At 46.9% G+C, this 20,571-nt stretch overlaps 1 protein-coding gene across 9 annotated transcripts in view; it reads right to left on the reverse strand.

The window, feature by feature from the left end:
• Positions 1-20,571, reverse strand: part of SERGEF (secretion regulating guanine nucleotide exchange factor) — a 217,111-nt gene that overhangs the window by 154,401 nt on the left and 42,139 nt on the right. For 8 of the 9 annotated variants that reach the window (XM_027578814.1, XM_027578811.1, XM_027578815.1 and 5 more), the window contains one exon: positions 14,280-14,446. In XM_027578814.1, the coding sequence (XP_027434615.1) occupies positions 14,280-14,446 (167 nt within the window). Of the gene's footprint in view, positions 1-3,120; positions 3,373-14,279; positions 14,447-20,571 lie in introns of those variants that run through there. The other variant, XM_027578816.1, reaches the window with a different exon arrangement.

Consider the following 20,571-nt stretch of genomic DNA (forward strand, 5'->3'; position numbering starts at 1 on the left):
CTCTCTAACACTATGCTTGGCACACCAGTGGTAGGAAAAATAAAGGAAATTCTGGCCAGGAATCAAAAGACCTAAGTTTCCAGTCCTGGTCTCCAACTCGAAAAAAAGGCTTTAGGTACACCACTTATGCACGCAAAAAGTATTTACTCCGCTCCTAGCAGCATATTTCACTGCTCTATGCCTCAGTTTTCTAACCTGAGAAATGCACATAGTACTATCCATCTTTTCTATTTGTCTCATAGGCAGTAGAAAGATGATGCAATATCGTAGGTTTGAATTGATAAAAGCATAATACATATATAACAAAATATCAGGTATTAAACCTCTAGAAAAATTAACCATGGAAATCAAAAGCCTTAGTTGGAATACAGGAGACGAATTAAAGATGGGATGGGAATGGAAGAATCTATACATCTACTATCCATACTTGTACTGTCCGCTACAGTAGCTACTGTACGTGCAGCCATTTAAATTTGAATTAAAATAAAATAAAATGTAAAATTCAGTTCCTCTGTCACACTAGCCACATTTCAAGTGCTCAGCAGCCACATGTGGTTATCAGCTACTGTGCTGGACTGATACAGACCATTTCCATTATAATAGAAAGTTTTACTGGACAGTATGGACCCATACTATTTTACACTCTGTATATTCTTAATTGCCTGATATTAGTGTTATTGCTGAGGAATGAATACATAGCAGCTAGCCTTCCACTATAAAACAAAACAAAAATTCTCAAAGCTAAAAGAAATCCAGATAGGTAAGAGTTCTAACCAAATCAGAATGGTACTGGGCTTAGTGCTTTGGAAGACCCTTGGAACTAGTTTTCATTCGACAGATTAGGAAACTGAAGCCCAGGGAAGCAGAGTCTCTGGCCCCAGGTGCCACAGTGAATTCACATTAGAGTTCAACATGGAATCCTGGTATTTCATAGCATAGGCTTTGCAGTAGGATCTGTCACTTATTAGCCAGGTAGCCTTGGACAAGTAACCACCCCCAAGCCTCACTCTCATCATCTGCAAACTGAGGAATAATAATCCCAACTCTGCTGGGTTGTCATGAAGATTAAAGAGATGATGTCTAGAAAGCGCTTGGCAGAAAACCTGGCATCCCACCGGGACTTGGTGAATGCCACCTCCTGTCATCATGAGCTAATACACTGCTCTTTCCACTATACCCCAAGCTGATCAGGGAGGCTTTGGCCACCAGATGCATCATCGTCACAGAGCTGATGAGTGTAGGAAGGAACGGGGAAATTATGCAGCTTGGCAAAATGTGCCAGGGGAGCAGAATGATAAATGCATTGTACAGCAGCAACTATAGGACTGCTCCTGCAAGTCCCCATGCAGGAGCAGAAACTTCACCTTGACGGTTGCGAAGGGAAATGTACCATTTGCATGCCTCTGTGTTCTTACCTTTAAAAAGGCATCTGAGGGATGGAGCACTGCAGACGGAGGAAGATGTTTATGTTCCTATAACCCTCATGCTGAGGCAACTGGAGGAGTCAGCATTCTGTTTTTGTTCTTCTCCCTCCAGAAGTAATATATCACAACCGTTAGCTACCAACAGAGTGAGCCCACCACAGGCCTCTCCAAGCTGGCTTCAGGGTGGGTGGAGCTCTCCCCAAGGCTTCTCCAGGTCCCTCCTGTGTGCCCTAGCCCCTTGCCCCCTGCCCAGCAGGGCGTGAGAGCCAAACAATCCTAAAATACAGTCCCCACTCTGCAGCACCATATGCTCTCCTCTGGAAGATACCACACATGAGGCGATCAGATATTAGAGTAAAATCAAATAGCAACAGTGACTGGGACTCTAAGTGAGAAGAGGTTTCCATTCCTTTCCATAACAAATCCTAACCATGTGCTTTCTGACAGGCACTATGCCATGCACGCATGGTACAGCTGCATCCAAGACACAGTATCTGTCCTGGAGAAGATTCTATTTGAAATGGCAACTGGAATTGTCCCCCAAAAACTCAACTGGGTAAACTCTAGTCTGAGCCTTGTGAAATGGTACAATTTGGATTTGCAGGTAAGGGAGCTGGGGGTGGGAATCTCTGAAACCTATCCTTGCTGCCACTCTGAATGGAAACAGAAACCCAAGAAGGGCCCACAAGGAATTAAAATATCTTTTCTCAGCTCTTCAAAGGCACACTGCATTGTCCCAGCTTTAAAGTGGCAGTTTCTGAGGAAGGAAAGCCACTCAGTGGTTCTGCGCACCTCTCCTAGTCTGTGCCTCGGCCCCAAAGAGATAAGAATGAGCTGTCACAGGCTCTACCTCTCCTGGCTCCAGTGGGGTGAGCACCATTCAGTCACCTCTTTGTCCTCCAGCCTAGTAAACCACCATCCAGGCACCTGTATGTCTTCTAACCACAACACTGCCACCATGTTAGCTCTATTTCCTAGCTGTGTCCTTAGACAAGTTACTTCGCCAAGTTTCAGTTTCCTCGTCTACAAAATGGGGGTAAAACAGTATACGCTTCACCAGCATGTGGTAAGAATTGGAAGTAATATTTATACAGTGCTAAGCACCATACATGGTACACAGTCACTGAACAACATATAGGAACTACCATTACTATTTCTAAAAAATCCTATTGTTCCAAAGCAAGTCTTTCTTAACTGGGTATTCAAGCCTGCCAACACCATCCTCAGGTTTAGCACCTCAGAAAGAACCAGCGTCTTTGCATAGACCCTTCAGGAGCCTAAAAAGAATCTTCTCAACCACCAAACTCAGTGTGGCCCAGCTTTCAAATGTCATCTGCTCAAAGAAGTTCTCCCAAAGACTCAAGAGACTCAGCCAACATCTCTTCCCTGATACTGCCTCTAGATCTCTCTGGTCACAAGTCCTCAGCTCTTACCTGCAGATTTATACTATCAATCACATCACATTTAGGAAGCTTTAGGACTCTATGTCCTCCCTGTTGTCATATTCCAAGTCCACAGCTCAAATGCACCCTGGGTACTCAACAAGTACTGATGGGTTAAGAGGAACACAAGAATCATGGAAATGATTCACATCAAATTCCAGCTCTATGATAACAGATAACAATTTCCAAAGAGCTACAAGAAATCCAAGTTTCCTGAAAACCCAGAGAAGGTAGGATATGACAAAGAAACCTACTAACATAACTTGCATTTATTGCTTCATAGCTTACAAAATGCTTTCACATTCACAACATCATTTTGACAACAACTTGGAGAAGTAGGCCGAATAAGTATTAATATACAGGCGTCAAATCTGAGGCTCAGAGAAGTAAAGCAGATTGTCCAAGAATGAAACCACAACATTAAGTCTCTTGATTCTTCCAAGTCCTTCTTCTGTTTGTTGTTCCTTGATACACACTCTGTCTTCAAATGATATGCATGCTCCAGGCTATTAATAAAAAAAAAAAAATCTCACTCAAAAGGAACCATGTGAAAATAAAACCACAAAGAAGATCCTCAAGAACGACTAAATTACCTTTCTGGAGTGAGCAACCTTCCTCACACAATCCTGGGGGTGCTGGCGACCCGACCTACATTTTGTTCAGCAGCTGTGAGCAACCGTGCCCAGCCAGCCGGCTCTCCTAGAGTGGCGCGTGGCGGGTCCTCACGGGAGCTACAAGCAGCCTCCCCGTGCCTGCGAGCGGGCTCTCGCTCTGCCTGCTGCTTCCCTTTCCCCTTCCACTTCTGGCCTCTTTGAAAAGCCAAAAGCTTCGCAACTGATTGTCATAGCAGCTGCTCCTTTTGCAAAGATATCTCAGATCTCTTCTATTTCTGCTACCCACAGCCAATCTCCCCCAGTGCTGGATGGTACCACGCATTCAGGGAAAAGAGCTCCCTTCCAAACAGTCATCTGAAGGTGCAGGAGGTCCCCACCACCAGGGACAGTGTTCCCACAGTGAGAGCCACTGCATCACAAAAGGGAGTTATGTAATCACACAGAGACTAACTTCCCCCTTCTCTTCATGATTCGGTGGTCCCTCCACCAATGGCGGTCCTGGGGTTCTGGGGGCCACATCCCAACAGAATGGCCTGGTTTTGCTTCCTTGGAAGTGACAAGAGCAATGTTTTCTCTTTATCCACCTCAAATAAGGGGTGCCCACCAGGCAAGAGCTCAGCAGCTCAGGACACTGCAGGCCAAGAAGAGGCTGAAACTCATTGGGAATAACCTTTGGAAAAAGGGATGACTACAGGGCTGGCTCCTAAAACAGCCACCCAACATAAAGTACCCAAAGGGGCCTGGCAAAGAGGGAGCTCATTTGGGCCAGTGCCAATACCAGAAAGGGCCTCCAAGCAAGAAGCTCCAAGCAGCAGCAACCCTCCGAATCGAGTGCATGGCATTTCACTGAGGGATCAGCCATTCAGAACAAGGTCCCAGACAGTGATCAGGATCCAGGACACAGAGTCCAGTCCCTGGGTAATGAGACTGGCAAAATCCATGCCCTGCTCAGAGTACAGAGTTCGTGTACAAGCAGAACTGGCACAGAGGTCCAGCTATCTGGACAGGGCTGGTGTGGGAGGGAGAAGGCATTGAAGAAAGACAAAAGGAAGACCAGGGTTCACCAGCCAGCACCCAACACACTCCAGATCTGGAATCTCAAGAGGGCTCAGGGACAAGGAAGGTAGACAGAAGGTAGAAAAGAGCTTCAGGGACAGCAGCTCGACAGAGCCAAGGAAAGTGGGGAATGGCACTAAGCAAAGAAAAACTCAATCTAGAAAGAAAAAAGCAGGTTTGTCAGGCCGGATGGCAGAAATACTGAGATGAACGTAAGACAGCACCCTTGTTATCCACTGGCAGATAAGTAGCAACTGTCCAAGCAGCCAAGGGCAAACGGACACAGACGAACCAGCCTGTGCAAAGACTCAGATGTACCAAAAACATGACAGTTCTGTTGGCTCAGTACAGATGAAGTGCAGAATGCAAGGGAGAGACAGGCAGAAGGTGAGGCTGGATATGTGGACAGGGGCAGGATCAAGAAGAACTTCTCATGTCAAGCTGGAGATTTTGGACTTCATCCCGGATGGGAAGCCATTGAAAAGTAAGGGCACACATTCATCCCTGTAACAATTATTTGCTGAGCACCTACTATGTGCCAGCCACTAATCAGGGTGATGGGGATTCAGTGGTGAACAAGGCCAACAGCAACTCTGGAATTTATGCTCCAGTAACTTCATTCTTTGCACCATGGCTGTGGGGATTACGGACTATGTTTCTCCTTCCCCTTGAGGGCAGAGGCTGGGTCTTATCCTCCTCTGTATCCTAAACGCTTGGCTAAGTCTCTTCTCTATAATAGGTTTCCAATCAATGTTTATTGTGGGAATGAATTTTTTTTTCCTGTATTTTCTGAGTCTTAAAAAAAAAAAAAAGGTAAGGGCATCATAAAATCAGATTTATATTTTAGTACATCTTTCCGGCAGCTGGGTGGGGGCAGCTGGAATGAGGCCAAACTAGAGACAAGGGGTTCTCACTTGAGAGACAGCCACTGCAATTAGGTGGTAGATAATGGGGGTCCGAGCTAGAGGGACGGTGGCAGAGATGGAGGCAGTCTTAGTCCCCCGGCCAACCGGCCCTCACAGAGCTCACACTTCTCCCATCAAACTGGCTTCTGTTTTCACTCTAAACCTCTGCATGGTTTACTTCCACCCTGGGACAGCCCGGCTTTCAAGGTCAAATGCAACAAAAGACAGCTGGTCAGCTCCAGGGTGACCATGGGTGCAGCCTGGGGCAGTTGTCATGCTGCAGAGCACAGTAGTGACACGTGAGGTCACTGGGACTTGAAATCAGTGCTGATGAATTTCCTCTGCAGCTGGGAGAAAGCAAGCCAGAAGCATCCTTGCTGTCAACACTGATGGCTAACCTCGACAGGAATCCACGCTCTGTGGCACTGCATGGAGGCTGGCTGTGGATTACCAAGCATCTGGCCTCCGCTATGTTCACCGGTTCTGATTCTAGGAAGTGTTTATCACAAAATCCAGGACAGTTCTGTGTAGCTCCTAAGATCTCAAGTGATTAAGACAGAAGAGTAGCTCTGACCCATACTTATCACAAAACCTGTTTCCGAAGCACAGAGCGCCTGATATGCTGAGAACCCAATAACATTTGTACAGCACTTGAGAGTTTACAAAAACCCTTCTCTACCTTATTTGCATACTTCAATAACCCTGTGGGCAAAATAAAGCAGATATTATTACTCCCACTTTGGAGAGGTCTGACTGACCCAAGGTCACATGGCTTGTGGCTGACAGAGCGGAAATTCCAACCCAGGGCTCACTCCACATTCAAGACTGCCCCTCAGACCCGCCCCCCCCACCCCGTCCAGCAAGCACTATGGTTTCCCACAGTCATGGGTTAGCCTCACTGTCCCAGTCCTTGCTGAGGCTCTTCTTCCTGCTGTTCTCAGAAGACACTGACCCAGACTTCGAGTCTGGAGAGGGCCACCGGGTCTCCATCAGACCCGACTACCACCTAGTGAGAACCAGAGCCAAAGCCAGGGCCCAGGGCCACACTGGCATGAGAACTGTCCCGAGAGGAAGCTGTTGGTGTAGAGGGCTGGCAGTGAGAATGAGGGCCCTGAGCGCTGGGTTCCAGCCCTGGCCCCGTGTCACCATGTGCTGCAGAACCTGGAGCTCGCGACAGCTTTCTCTCAGAACTCCTGCTCCCTCGCCCCTAGAATGAGGGCAGCCACCACTGCCCTGCCCACCACTCAGGGGTCAGAGCCCATAAAGGTGTCTTTCTTCTGCCATTTGCAGGCAGTTGCCAGACTGTGCTGGATGGACTCGCTACAGAGTAAAGCCAACTCCCCCCTGCCCGGAGGCCTCCCCTCATTAACCTCATCCCGCCAGCAGACAATCTGGCGTTCAAGACTGAAGCCACCCCTCAGGGGCTCTCGGCACCCTCACACCAATCCCTTACTGTGGACTAAGCTGGGCCTCATTACACATAGATAAATAAGACAGTGTCTGTGCTCAAAGAATTCAATGCTTGATTTAGAGATGGACATATTAATAATTATTGTAGCACCAATAAATACCGTGCGACAGCTACTGGGCAGCAACTTTGTCTTTGCTCTGTGAATTCTTGGCACCTTGCGCTGTGCACGGCCCGCACTGGGATGCAGTAAACATTTACTGAATAAATAAATAAAACTAAGATATAACACAACAACAAAAGAGATACACACTTCAATGAAAGCATTTCTTTTCTCCACCTCAAAAATTCCACCTTCACATGTCCCTTTTTTTCTTAACTTCTGTGCTAAGAGAAAGTGTACTTGCGTCTTTTTAGAACTCATCCATTCACAGAGATTCCAAGTGTCTCTCATCTCCCCGGGGGGCCTTGCTCCAGCTATGCCCCCTGCCTCCTGCATCTTTGCTCACAGCTCCTGCTCGCTCGCTCGCTCTCTCACTCACTCTCTCGCTCATCCTTTCCTTCGGCTTTCTCACGCACTCCAGTTTCCCCAAGCTCACAAAACTAACTCGAACCGAGCTCTCCTCCCAGCTGCTGAACTTGTTCTCTCATCCTCCTTTGGCCACTGAATCTCTGGCAGGGTTGTTCACACCTGCAGCCTGCATTTCTCACCATCCCCTCCTTCCCGATGTCCCAGCTCGAGCCTCTCAGAGGTGTCATCACAACCTCCCAGCCGTCTTTTCTCAGCCTCCGACCTCCATGACCTCCTTGTTGAAATTTCCTTCGATTCTGAGAACACTGCAGTTCCTGGCTTGCTTTCTCCCTCTCTTGTCAATACACTCTCTATCTGGCTGCTCTTCTCTGCTTTCCTCCTAATGCAAGTTCTTGCCAAGATTCCCCTGTTATTTTGCATTATTAGCTCCCTCGAGAAATAATTTAATGTCAAAGCTTCCAATTTAGGAAGCCTTTCCAGTCACCACCTCCCACCCCAACCACCCCCCACCCAACCCTGCAGGATCCAACAGAACCAGAGGGGCTGAAAATGCAAGAAAGAAAAGGTCCCCAAGGACGGGGGGGGGGATGGGATCACTGTCAGACTCTCTCTTACAGCCTTTGTAACATCCAGCTTGTCCCGTAATCAACTGATCTTAGCTCTGCCACTAGCCCACAAGCTCCTAGGATGGGAACTCTTCCACCCTTCCCTGCTCCCCCCATTCGCCTAATGTAGTGCCCGGACAGAGAGGCATACGTAAGCATCTGTTGGATGAAAGATGGAGAACCGAAGATGCACATGCGTGGCAGCACTTGGTAAATTGTGAAGCCCTAAAGGACGATAAGCCTCATCCTCAACAGATTCTGTAAGAAACTTCTGGGTTGTTCGAGTATATTACGGGGTCAGACACTCTGTTCTCTGGCCCCGCAGGACACATGAGGCCCAAATGCCTGAAAACATGCAAATGCCTCTTCCTGCACTGGCCTGGGCCTGGGAAGCGCAGACCATAGGGGGCGAGTGCAGAGGCCCCGAAGAGGGTCCTGCATTTCTGAAACCCTTTTTTTCATTCTGTTTTCATTTATTCAGTCAGCAAACATCCACTGAGCACCCATGAGGTGCTGGGAGCTATTCTAGGCCCTGGGAACACAGCTTTGAAGGAGAGAGACAAGGCCCTTGCACTCCCGGATCCGATATTTTCGTGCTAAGAGATGGTAAATATAAATAAATACGAGAACAGCAGAGAGTAAAGAAGTGCTTGCTGTGTCATATCTTTTACCATCCCTTTCAAACAAGACGGCCCTGATGGGTGGCTCCCTTCTCTCTTCTGAGTGTTCCCATGGACAAATCCAGTCCGCGTTTGTGTGCTGCCTCCTCCTGTCAGGTCAGCAGCTGCACGCAGATGTGCCGGCTATTCTCTCCTCCCAACGAAACCGTCTTTGCGCGAACACTGCTCCCCTATCTGGGGAGGCTTCTAAAGCCTGCTGCACCTGGAAGGGCTAGGCCGCGGGGGGCTGCACGGGCTCAGAGACCGCATGCTCCTCTAAGAACAGCAACGACACTACAGATTACTTACCGGAGAGCTACTTGGGGATGCTTTTTCAGGTTGTATTCAATTCTGTCAGAGACCTCCGGACTCAGCTGGTTGCCGGTGGTAGATTTCTGTGTTATTTAGGGCACTGAAGTCCCACAGTGTTGACACAAACTTAAAATTAGAAATGCATTAAATATAGGAAAGGAGGAAGGTCATTCAGGAAGGGCAGCCTTCCGAGGGAGCTGCAGGACAAAGACGCCCTGGAAACTTCCAGGTTCGTTAGTGGGTTTTACACAGCATTCGAGTGGTATTTCTCCTTCTGAAATAACCCTGTGGAAAGCGTAGGGGACTGGCTCAAACCTCAGCTAGCACAGCCGAGTGAGTGACTCTGCAGACTAAAAATAGCTTCTTTCCCACTCATTCTGACAGATCTCACCCAGACCCAGTGCACAGGTAGGTCCTCTAACAAACACTTTCAGTCCTGCAGCAAAGTCAGGGGTGATGGCTTTGGGGCTTAACAAGTACCCAATCCTTTGTTCAACTCTTGTTATTCCACATTTCCTGCTCCTGCTCCAAGGGCTGCGTGTGTGTGTGTGTGTGTGTGCACGCACACACACACACACGCGCGCGTGCATATGTGCACTGAGCTCCCTGACTGGGATTCGGCGCTCCTCAACCAAACGTGGGAAGACTTTAAACCAGGAACATGACTCAGGCCCATGGCTGCAGAGGGAGCCCAGAGCAAGGCCCTCAGAAACCCTGGGAATCAGGCTGTTTGTCTTGGGCCTTCTCCTAATTCCTAGCTAGCCTCTCTGGGCCTCAGTTTCCTCAACTGTAAAAGGAGGCTAATCGTTCCCAGTTTGGCCTATTTCACAGCATCATGCTGGGCGCAAATGACATAAGGGACGTGGAAGTTATTTTCCTTCAGACAGTAATCCTATCAGAAAGATGGATGACAGGGGCGGGACAGGCCGGACAGGCAGCGAGACGGGAAATGAGGCTGGCCCACGGGAACGGGCAGGCATGCCGAGCGGCCCAGGAGCTAGAGCAGATCTAGACTCACAGCTTCCTTTCACGTTGTCCCCTCTGCGGGAATGTCCTTATCCCTTTGCCATGCTCCTCCTTGTTTTTAAGAACCCAGTTCAAACAACATTTCTGTCCATGGGTGTCTTCGGCGTAAATCACTCCATCGTCCCTGTTCCCTTGGCCTTTCATACACACCTCTCACAGCACGTTCACTCTGTCCAGTAAGGATTTACCTACAAACCTGGAGTTCTTTGAGGACCAGACATGAAATCTTTACCTTTGTATCCACACACACCCTCCACCCCCACTGTGTGGTCAATATAGGCACGTGGCAGGCGTCAACCAATGTTTACTGGGTTGACTATGGAATAGGCAAGATCCCAAAGCCAAGGAGGAGGTAAACTCAGGAAAGCAGGAAAGGTGGAAGAGCACACAAAGAACCCACAGAAGGGGTGGCAGGTGGGGAACCCAGGAAGTACTGTCACAGAGGTCTGCCTGCCCCTGGCAATAAGGTCACAGCCACAGGGACAGCCATCAAAGCTGAACTGCAAGTCCTGGGGGGACCAGGCAGCAGCATCACACTAAATCCCAATGACCTAAACTGGAACAGAAGGCCCTTGGGGACAAGGAACAAGGGCAGAGAACAGAGCCAAGGCAAAGAGGCAGAGAAAGGCTCGAGTGGTACTGAAGCCTGGAACCTCTGGATTAGTTAAAACGCCCAGGTCTGCCATAGTTGAGCCAGCAGCTAGGGGTCAAGTGATCTTGACTATGACCCTGAGGGACTCCAGGGGCAGGAATCATTATAACTTTATGTAGTGATCATTTCCATAAAATAAGAATCAGATATGGAAGGGTCTCTTAGATCTGTAAGAAACATCAAGAAACACCTGGTCTAACATCCCCCACCTACATCTGAGGGAACTAAGGGTACAGGAGGAAAAGGGGCTTGCCCAAATTCACTCAATCCAGGCAGAAGCAAAGCTAGAAGCCAGGTCTCCTGACTCCCAATCCTCATCCCCTCAGAGGCTGTTTGCCTTCGGTCAAGCCAGTCTTCTGATGGTCCCATGCACATATTGGGTGCCCCACCCTAGCTGCTTCAGAATCCTGGGGAGCCCCAACATACCCACTAGGTGAACACAAGCACTTCTGCCCCACTGTGAAATGCATGCTTCCACCTTTGGGCAGAGTTTAGAGCCAAAGTTCCATGGGAATTATGCAGGTGGCAGCCCCACCTGGGGCCGGGGAAGCTATTGTGGTTCACACACACTCTGTCCAGATATGTACATGGGGGGATTAATTCCCATTACTCTGCTACCCCTGGAGTTTTCCAAGAGTGGCTAGAGGGGCCGAGTATCTAAGGCCAAGCTGATGGAACATGAAACAACATAGTCTTCACCGTAGTAAGAATATTAAAGAAAGGCCTGCCAGGGCTACAATCTCAAAGTCTTTCTCAGGCTGGTAATGAGACATGGCTCAGAAGAAAGAATTGAGACTCTCAGGATCAGAGACTCTGCATCCCAAACTCCCAAAACTTCCATCCAAGTGAGGATACATATGCAAAAGGACAGATGCAATTTTGCTTCATCTATAAGGAAAGTATGTGAGCTTCAAATACTTCAAGTTCAAGTCCCAGCCCCGCTGTTTACCTACTGTGTGATCTGGGGCCAGTGACTTACCCATCCTGAGCCTGAGTCTCCTTACTCATAAAGCAGTGATTATAACACTTGCACCCAGTTTTATTGTGAAGATGAAATCATACATGTAAAGTTTTTGGTGTGTTTATATACCGCCAAGTCACGGTGTGTTTATTTGCTTTCCTTTGTTCACAAAAAGGGACGGTTATACCACCTGCGCTTCTCCCTTCTGTGTGGCTGTCACTCTGGATCCCAGACATCTTGCTCCTCACTCTGCTTATCCCTTGGACATATAAGGCAACTGGTCAGCTATGGGCCACACTCAATTCATTGAAGGTCAGGAATCATTAGCTTAGTTCAAGGCTGTTCCTGCTCCCCAGGTGTCCCTGGACCTCCCTGGCCAAGCCCCTCCCAGGGCAACACCTAGTTTAGTAGGGCTTTTTATCTTTTCCAAGGTGAATCCACTCCCAGCAGCTTAGAGCTGCCCACTGGCCTGGCTCTGGGCCTCAGGAAAATAGATGCCTGACAGGTCAGACCTGAACATCAACAGCGGGGATAACTCCCAGACGAAATTTAGCAAAAGGACACAGCCTGGGGTCTGAACCTGCAGGGAAACTGGCAAGAATACACACCAGCACCCCAGAGATTGGAGGAGAGATGGAGGGGACACTAAAATGAAGCCCCAAGGCTCAGGGCTCAAGCCAACTCCTCAGAGAGCCCCACCAAGAACCTAAACAAAAGTCACCTCAATGTCAGCCTCTTAGGCTGTTTTTATGTGTGCCCTGGCCATATCTGTCACAGTACTATACACATGATGGTCACTACATGGTGTTAAAAGGCAAAGAAGAGAAAGGGCCCAACAGTTACTGAGTGCCTGCCACATGCCAAGAACCCTATGTGTAGTCCTCATTGATGACACTTTGTGGTAGGCATTATGATCCTCATCTTGCCAATGAAACCAGAGACTCCGAAAAATCCATGAAGCCTCTGGGCCTCTGCTATGCTATCTAACCACAAAGTCTTAAATGTTCTGAGAAAGACAAAGAAGAGTAAAGGGTCTAAAGCACTCGGTGCCAAACTCTCAGCACCTTCCCTGGCTAAGCAGACAATACGAGCTAAAATAGTGCATTCCCTCATTCACTGCTGGGGGAGTCAACTCCTTTCAAACAGAATCTAGAGAAATACAGCAAAAGTCATAAAGATGTTCATGGCCTTTGCCCCTGCAATTTCATCCCCAAGACTGTATCTTAAAGAAACAGTTCAAAAGGGTATTCACTGCAGAGTCCACCATAGTGACAAAAAAGAGAAAATGAGATAAATGTCCAACATTCAAAGAATGGTTTGGAAAATCCCAGAACCTTTGACTCATATAATGTTATATGGCCCATTTTAAATGACCTTAGAGATCAGGAAGAAATAAAGCAAGCATTTGTGATCAAATAAATGAAGACTGAATACAAAACATCATGAATGCTATCACTATATATTTGTAAAGGAGGTACATGCGTATATGCAAAAAGGAATGCAGTTGTGAGGGTGGTTAAGATTAGGGATGGTATTATTATTATTATTATTATTATCATTATTATTACCATGTCTAAATTGCCTTTGTGGTTTTGTTTAATGAGTGTCTTTTCAATTAAATAAAGAGAGAGCGAGAAAGACAGACAGACTTAAACCCCAGCACTAAAGAAAGGCCCAGGAGGAGCAGGTCTGGGATGTGAAGCAGAAATTGAGAACCGTCCTACATACCCGGAAGGAGAAGGCCAGGCAGGCCCCAGGGGAAGGGAAGCCCTCTAGGTATGAAGAGGGTTGTAATTAGTCTGATGCTAATTACAGAAGTCTCGCTAGCTTATTAATTTTTCTGACAGACTCTGAATGAAGACTGAATTCCTTCATTAAGCCAACTTGGGTTCAGAGGCACATTTCCTACATGGCCTTTCTCATTCTTCTCAAAAAAACCTAGCCTTTTCTTTTTTTTAAGGACAGCAGTAAAGTAAAATTTAGTAACAGAAACACACACCCTGGAGAAATTAAGACTCCTGCCTTAAATGTAGAAATTCAAGACATTTCAGGGAATTAAAGGGGCTTGAATAAGGAACTGAACTACAATATTTTCCACGCTGGGAAATACAAACAGAAGTGCAGAATACTTAGCTCAGTATAAAGGCCCCCTTGATCAGGTTCCAACCTGTCTTTCTGATACTACCTCATATTCGCCCCCACAGACACCCCCTGCTCTAGCCAAACTGAACTACCATGGATCCCCAAATACTTTCTTCACTTTCCTACCCCCATAACCCTGTTCTGGCTACTGTGCCTACCTGAAAGTCCTCTTCTCTCTTACAGCTGCTTGCTCAAGTCCATCCCATCCTCCAAGGCACAGCTCAAAGCCATGTCCTCCATGACACTGGCCTAACCCAATCCCCAGAGCCTGAATCCATCTCTCACTCTTTGAAGCAGACCCAAAGTACTTGCAAACTCTCTAAAGGAGCTATATCCAGTCTGCCCTGAAGTACAGTTATCCGGGTACCTTCCTTTTCTACCATATAGAACCCCAAGCAACTTGAGGCAAGGACCCCTTCAGAGTCCTGCAGGGAACCCACCACAATGTTCCCACTAGAAGCACACAGTAGGCCCGCAGTCAACGCTTCAAAGCAAGACAAGGAAAAGAGATGCATCACTTCTATGGAAAGTCACTTCCTACCTCAGCTGCTCCTGTTAAGCAAGGCAGAAAGGAAGGCATGCTCTTCGGAGGTCCTGAGCAGGGGTGTGATGGATCCTGACTTTGTAGTTTCCAGTCTTCACGAGATTCCAACTTCCTCCCTAGTTGACCATAGTCCGCTCGACCCCAGGTAAACACCTTGCCAGTTTCTAAAAACAAACATTAGTTGAATTAAGGTTACATTCCACAGCTCTGCTCTCACGGGCAGGCAATGAATTATAAGAGGAAGTGTAAACATTTATTTTAGTACCAGCTACCATGGACCAGGAGCCATCCTTTCTTCCTGTAGGGAGAGCACAACACAACTAGTCACACTTTCACAGACATGGGGCCTGAGGTTCAGAGGGGAGAAATGGCATGACCAAGATCAAACAACAGTGAGCGCCAGAGCTCAGATTCCAGCAGAGGCAGAGTCCAAAGCCTGCACGCCTGTATTTTAACAGACAGGGACAGGGTGACAGGGAACTCTCTGACCACACCTTATGGCCTCCCCACCCCACCTTGTGCTTTGCCCAGAAGTCTGTTCTCAGGCCGTCAGCCACCTTGAAGTCCCCGAGGCTCCTGCCTTGCCCCATGCCACAATCTCTTAGCATCTTCCTCCTAGCACAATTTAATGGCCAGTTTCATGTGTTTTCTCTCCACATAAAAGGACCTTCAGACTCTTGCTCTTACCCAAAGAAGCAATTCTCATAGTCCCAAGGCAAGTGTTTATGTGAGCTGGAAGGAAGGGAGTGAGAGAAGGGAAAAAAGACAAAATCATTTACAGCCAGGAAAGCCTCAGTCCCCCAGACGCACCACCTGGGAAGCTGGCCAGTGCAGAAGATGATTGAAGAAAATGGGAGTTTGGAAAAAGAGAAATGCCTTTCTTCTCCCAGATAAGAAAAAATTCACCAAACTCGTTCAGTTGTACCAAGTGCCACATTTGTTATTTCAACAGAAATGCAAAATCCGATGAGGCATAGATTATTAACAGATTCTCTGCAATAAATATGCATAACCATGTGCGCTGTATAAATTCTTTATACATGTTTATTTTCACAAAGAAAAACTTTGCTTAAGAGACAAAACACCAAGCAATGCATATTAAATACTAGACAAATCTACTACTATGATACTACTGTGTTTAGTATCAAAGCTTCATCTGGCCCCATATTCAACATACGGTTTGCAGTGTCAGCTACAATACAACCACAGACTCATGGGGGAAATGTCAGAATACTGAAGGGATGCAGTTCAGAGAATCAATCTGCTCACAGATACCACGTAGATACCAAGGAGTCCACAAGAAGTTGTGAGCTTCCTCACAGAGGGAAGAAAGTCTGTGTAGCCCGTGGGGTATCAAGTATGCAATAGGAACCGGGAGTGGATCCACTCAGATGTGCTATTCCATGGCCTCACAAGTGTGGTTCCTTTTGCCGTGGATGCCCTTTCCTTACATTAGTCATTTGATAAACTATGGCTCTACCTGTACAGTCCAGCTCACGTACCACCAGCTCTGTGAAACCTTTTCTGACCCCTCAATCCCTCACAGAAAGGATGAAACTCACCCTCCTGTGGGCCACCTTTATTACAATACTCATCAACTCCTATGTTCCCATTTAACAGGTGAAAAGTTAAGGTTCAGAGAAGTGACCAGCCCAGGGTCACACAGCTAAGCCACATCTCCTTCTTCTAGCCCATGGTACCATTCTGTATTGGTTATTCACACAGGGTCTGCATCAATGGATAACCAACACTCAACACTCAACACTTTTCCCTCACTTCTGTAGGACCCACAAAAAAGCCCATGTGCCCAGGACCCACAAAGCACCCAAAACTAGCAAACTGTCCCTCTACTTGAGCTCGGTAGGATATATAACCAGACTACCCTAGAAAGGAGAGTCCAAAGAAGCTAGAGGATGAGACTGTTACTTCTTAACTTACCCTACATTCTTCTGCTGGAAAGAATTGGCAAGTCGCTATCTGCAAGACTATCAAAGAACTATGTTATCACAAATCCCAAAATGAATCCTTTCTTATCAAGTAAGACATCTTAGAATCTTCTCTCCTATTGATTACTGATGTCCAAGGCAAGCAAGACTGCCAGGATATGGTGCCGCCATTATTGCATCTCCAATAGCAATTCAACCATTCTACTTACATAGCACTTTTCACCTTCAAAGCACTTTACAAAGATTAACTAATTAATTCTCATGTTCCCTGAGGAGGCCACAGACATTCTATTAGAGACAAGCCCAAAAACCAGGCTGACTGGATGTCCAGCCTTCACTCTCCAGCTTAAGTTTGCTCAGTCAGGTAGGTGCATTCTCTGAAGCTATGTTTCTCCCCAAAATAGACCCTGCATCAGAAGGCTCACAGAAGACAAAGGAGATTCTTATTTTTCCTTTTCTTTTAAACAGACACTTACTGACCATTTCCTAGGTGCCCAGCACATTCAGAGCCACTATCTCAATTAAACCTCAAAATAGTTCTACATAGTAGAGATTACTAAACTTATTTCACAGATGAGGTTAAATGACTTGGTCAAGACCAAACAATCAGCAGGTGGTAGAATCGAGATTAAAACCTGTGTTTTCTGACTCCAAGACCATTGGTAGCTCCACTGACTGCCCAGCTGCTGTCAATTCTCACAGTGTTTGAGGAGGGGGAAAGTTCAGATCAAATGGGTAGGTTCTGTGTACCCGCTCTTCCCAGGATGCCTTGCACAACTCAGGACTGTAAGTGCTGAAATAAAGGCATTTAAACACAAGGGTGATGATTTTAGGTCACCTGGAGTAAAAAGAAAACAATGAATCCACGTACAAAAAAATGTTCACTAATGCACTGTAGACAAAAATATGTCTCAAGCAGAAGGATGCTTTCAAATCCCAGGAGATTCAGAGCACGAATGTAACAAATGAATTTTTTCCTTACAGTCAAGAATTACATATAACTGTGACAAAAGATACATACCTTAATGTCATCCAAAAAGTATAGGTATGTGTCTTCAGATAAATGAGAAAAAGGACCAACCGCACAAAATAAAGTCAGCAAATAAAATATCATTTCAAGGCATGCCCATGTGCGAATGGACATAGAATGACTATGGAGCCAAGACGTTGAGTATAGGCGGCAAAAGATCCCAACACCACACAGAACACAACAGGGGCCAAGTAAGTAGCATTGACAAAGAATGCCTAAAGAACTTGGGAGGATTTCAGGCCAGAATTGTCCTGGCAGGCTTGATGGAACAAGTGAGACTGAAGGTGAACTTCTAGATAGGAAAAGAAAATGGGAGAATGAGGGAGAACACTCTAGGAGTGGGGAGAGGGGACGAGCGATGACAGAACCAAAAGGCACAAGGTGGGGCAGGGGGAGAGAGAGTGAGGGTCACGAGGAAGCGGGACTGCAAGGAGGAGTCAGGACTGCGGGCTGGGGTCACCACAGGGAAATGCCAGGCTGGGGGTCTGGATCCCACCTTCCAGACCAGCCCAAACGTGCTGGCTTGCACTGCCCTTTAGTAAGATATTTTTTGACATACCATATATATGTATATACACATATACACCTGTATACACATATACATATAAATTCATCCATTTGTTAAAATATACACTTGTATCATATACATATATCAATTATGAGTATACCCTTATTTAAAAATATACAGTGTAAAATATACTCAAAGGAGAAAATTTAAAAGAATGAGATAAAAATACATAAAAGAAATCATAATTTGTTCTTCCCACACCCTGGCAATTCATCTCACATGCTCACTTTAGGAACTGCTGCTAACTAGACCATGGGGAGACTGCAGACGGGGAGCAGGGGTGGGGCCTGGTCAGAGGAGTGTTTGGGAACGGAGCATCTGGCAAAGGTGGAGGGACCAGCAATACAAATATGCATAGCTAACACTTGTGTCGCACCTACTGTGTACTATGTACTGGTCTAAGCATTCTCTATATGGTATCCTGTGTATCACTCTTCCCAGCCCCATTTGGTGCACAAGGCACTAGGCACTTATCCAAAGGCACAGCAGTAGTAAGCGAAAGGGAAGGAAGAAAGTCACTACAATTACACAAGCCTAAGACAGATTGGGGCTGAACCTAAGGTTGAAGTCCCAGGGGGAAAACAAGTTAAGAATTTGCAAGGCTTGGCACCCCATCAGATGTCAGAGAAAGGGAACAGGAGGAGATGAACACCACTCTGAGATTTTTAGGATTTTAAGGTTGGTGGGAAGGTGGTGGTGCCATTAAAAGAAATAGCCAGATCTGCAGTCCCGTCAATGGGAATCATGAAATATTATTTCATTGCTAAATGATTTAACTCTTCTGAGGCCTTTTGCAAACATTTTATCAAATAGTCAAATATAAATAAAGAGGAAGTGGGGCACCTGGGTGGCTCAGTCGGTTAAGTGTCTGCCTTCGGCTCAGGTCATGATCCTGGGTCCTGGGATCGAGTCCCATGTGCTCCTTGCTCAGCAAGGAGTCTGCTCCCCACTCTCCCTCTGCCCCTCCCCTCCCCCCACCCACCTGCACGCTCTCTCTTGCTCTCTCAAATAAATAAATATAATCTTTTATTTAAAAAAAAAAAAAAAGAGGAAGTAAGCGAGGAGAAAGATAATTCCATGCAAAGCCCTGGCCAGGGGCAGAGGAGGTCAGGAGGCTGGGGGGCTGGTCAATGTTCAAGGGGCCAGCCTCCTTCAGCATCCATTGGAGGGCTGTCTGGAATGGGGGTAAAGGTAGGTAAGAAGTCACTCCAGCAATATCTAAGCTCTTTAGAGAAAGGGAATTTCTACCCCGTTCCAGGGAAAGCGGTAAGAGGAAGGTGGAGTGTAATATAAAGAACATTCACACTTTCTTAAAAGAATGTCCCAAAAGGGAACAGAGTGTCACTGAAGGTATCAGAGGGAGTCAGCAAACAGAGGTAGATGTTATAAAAAGCACACCCCTGGTCAAGGCAGAGAAAAGGCCATATAGACCCTCAGTCCGTCCCGTGGCATATTCCTGGCTAGGAAGCCTCCTAGAGCACATGCAAGTAAGAAGTGAGTCCCTCTCTAGCTAGGAGTTCGTGACATTTATAATTCATCTGCTGACAAACACCAGTTACTCTCAGGTTATTAATTCTAAGTCTGTGAAGCGTAAGAACCTGATTTCTGTAACTCATCCTTTGTTCTGCCACGTGGACAGGTGATGACAACAACCAAGGACTGGTCAAATGCAGAACGAACTGGCATCCCCCAGCTTAATCTTCCCACAGAAGGAGGAGCACAAGAGCAGGAAGGGAGAGAGCTCAGGGCACAGGGGGCAGAAGCAGTCACACCAAGCTATGAGTGTGCCCGAGGGTGCCGAGCCTCTCTTCCACAGGGTGGCTACGCCACTCCCCTCTGTCCCTGGCTGTCTCCACGACCCCAGCCCCCTTCACCTCGTCAACTCCTACTGCCTCTTCAACTCTGTGAGCCCTCGGTCCAGACCAGGTTTCTCTGTGCAACAATCGTGGAGAGCCACGTTCCTCATCTCGGGGCACTTCTCTCAGTTTGAACACTCATTAGGTGTCTGCCTCCCCTCCAGAGAGTGAGCTCTATGATTTCGGGGATTGTCTGGTATTGTCCATCCCTGCACCCTAGAATAATGCCCAGCACAAAGCTAGTACTCAATGAATATTTGATGCCAGAATAAATAAATGAAATTAACTACTGAATTTTATCATTTGTTGGTTCCATAATCTTGAGCAAATTACTCAACATTTATAAAACAGGAATAATAACATCTACTTGTAGGGTTATTGTAAGGACACTTTTGCAGAAAGTATGCAACATAGTAAATGTTAGCCACTAGTACTCTCATTCTCCCGGCTCACCTCCCAACAGCCTTATCAAGGATTGCCAGTGTCCACTCACAGTGTCTACCAGTTTGTCAGCCTTCTCAGCCAATGCCTACCTACCAATGTCTTGGGGTCAGTGTTTCTATGGACAACCAAAGAAGTGGAAGAGCATTGAAGGCTGCATCTTGGAATTTTACAAGATTAGAGCATAGTATCTGGCACGACGGAGGACCAACAAATGGAATCTAGGGAAAGAGAAGAGAGCAGTGGGGAAGCGGGAGGAAGTTTAACCTAAGACTCAGAGGACCTGGATTCTACTCCTGGTTTCTTTCAGGCTATGTGATCTTGAGCAGGTCCGTTCTCTTCCAGGGGTCTACTCTTCCCAACCATAAAATAAAAGGACCGGGTTAGATGGTCTCTGAGACATTCCTGATCTACACTTCAATGACGATGTCTAAAAATCTTCACTGTC

The sequence above is a fragment of the Zalophus californianus genome, chromosome 11 (assembly GCF_009762305.2).
Source record: "Zalophus californianus isolate mZalCal1 chromosome 11, mZalCal1.pri.v2, whole genome shotgun sequence".
In the NCBI taxonomy this organism is placed as follows: Eukaryota; Metazoa; Chordata; class Mammalia; order Carnivora; family Otariidae; genus Zalophus; species Zalophus californianus.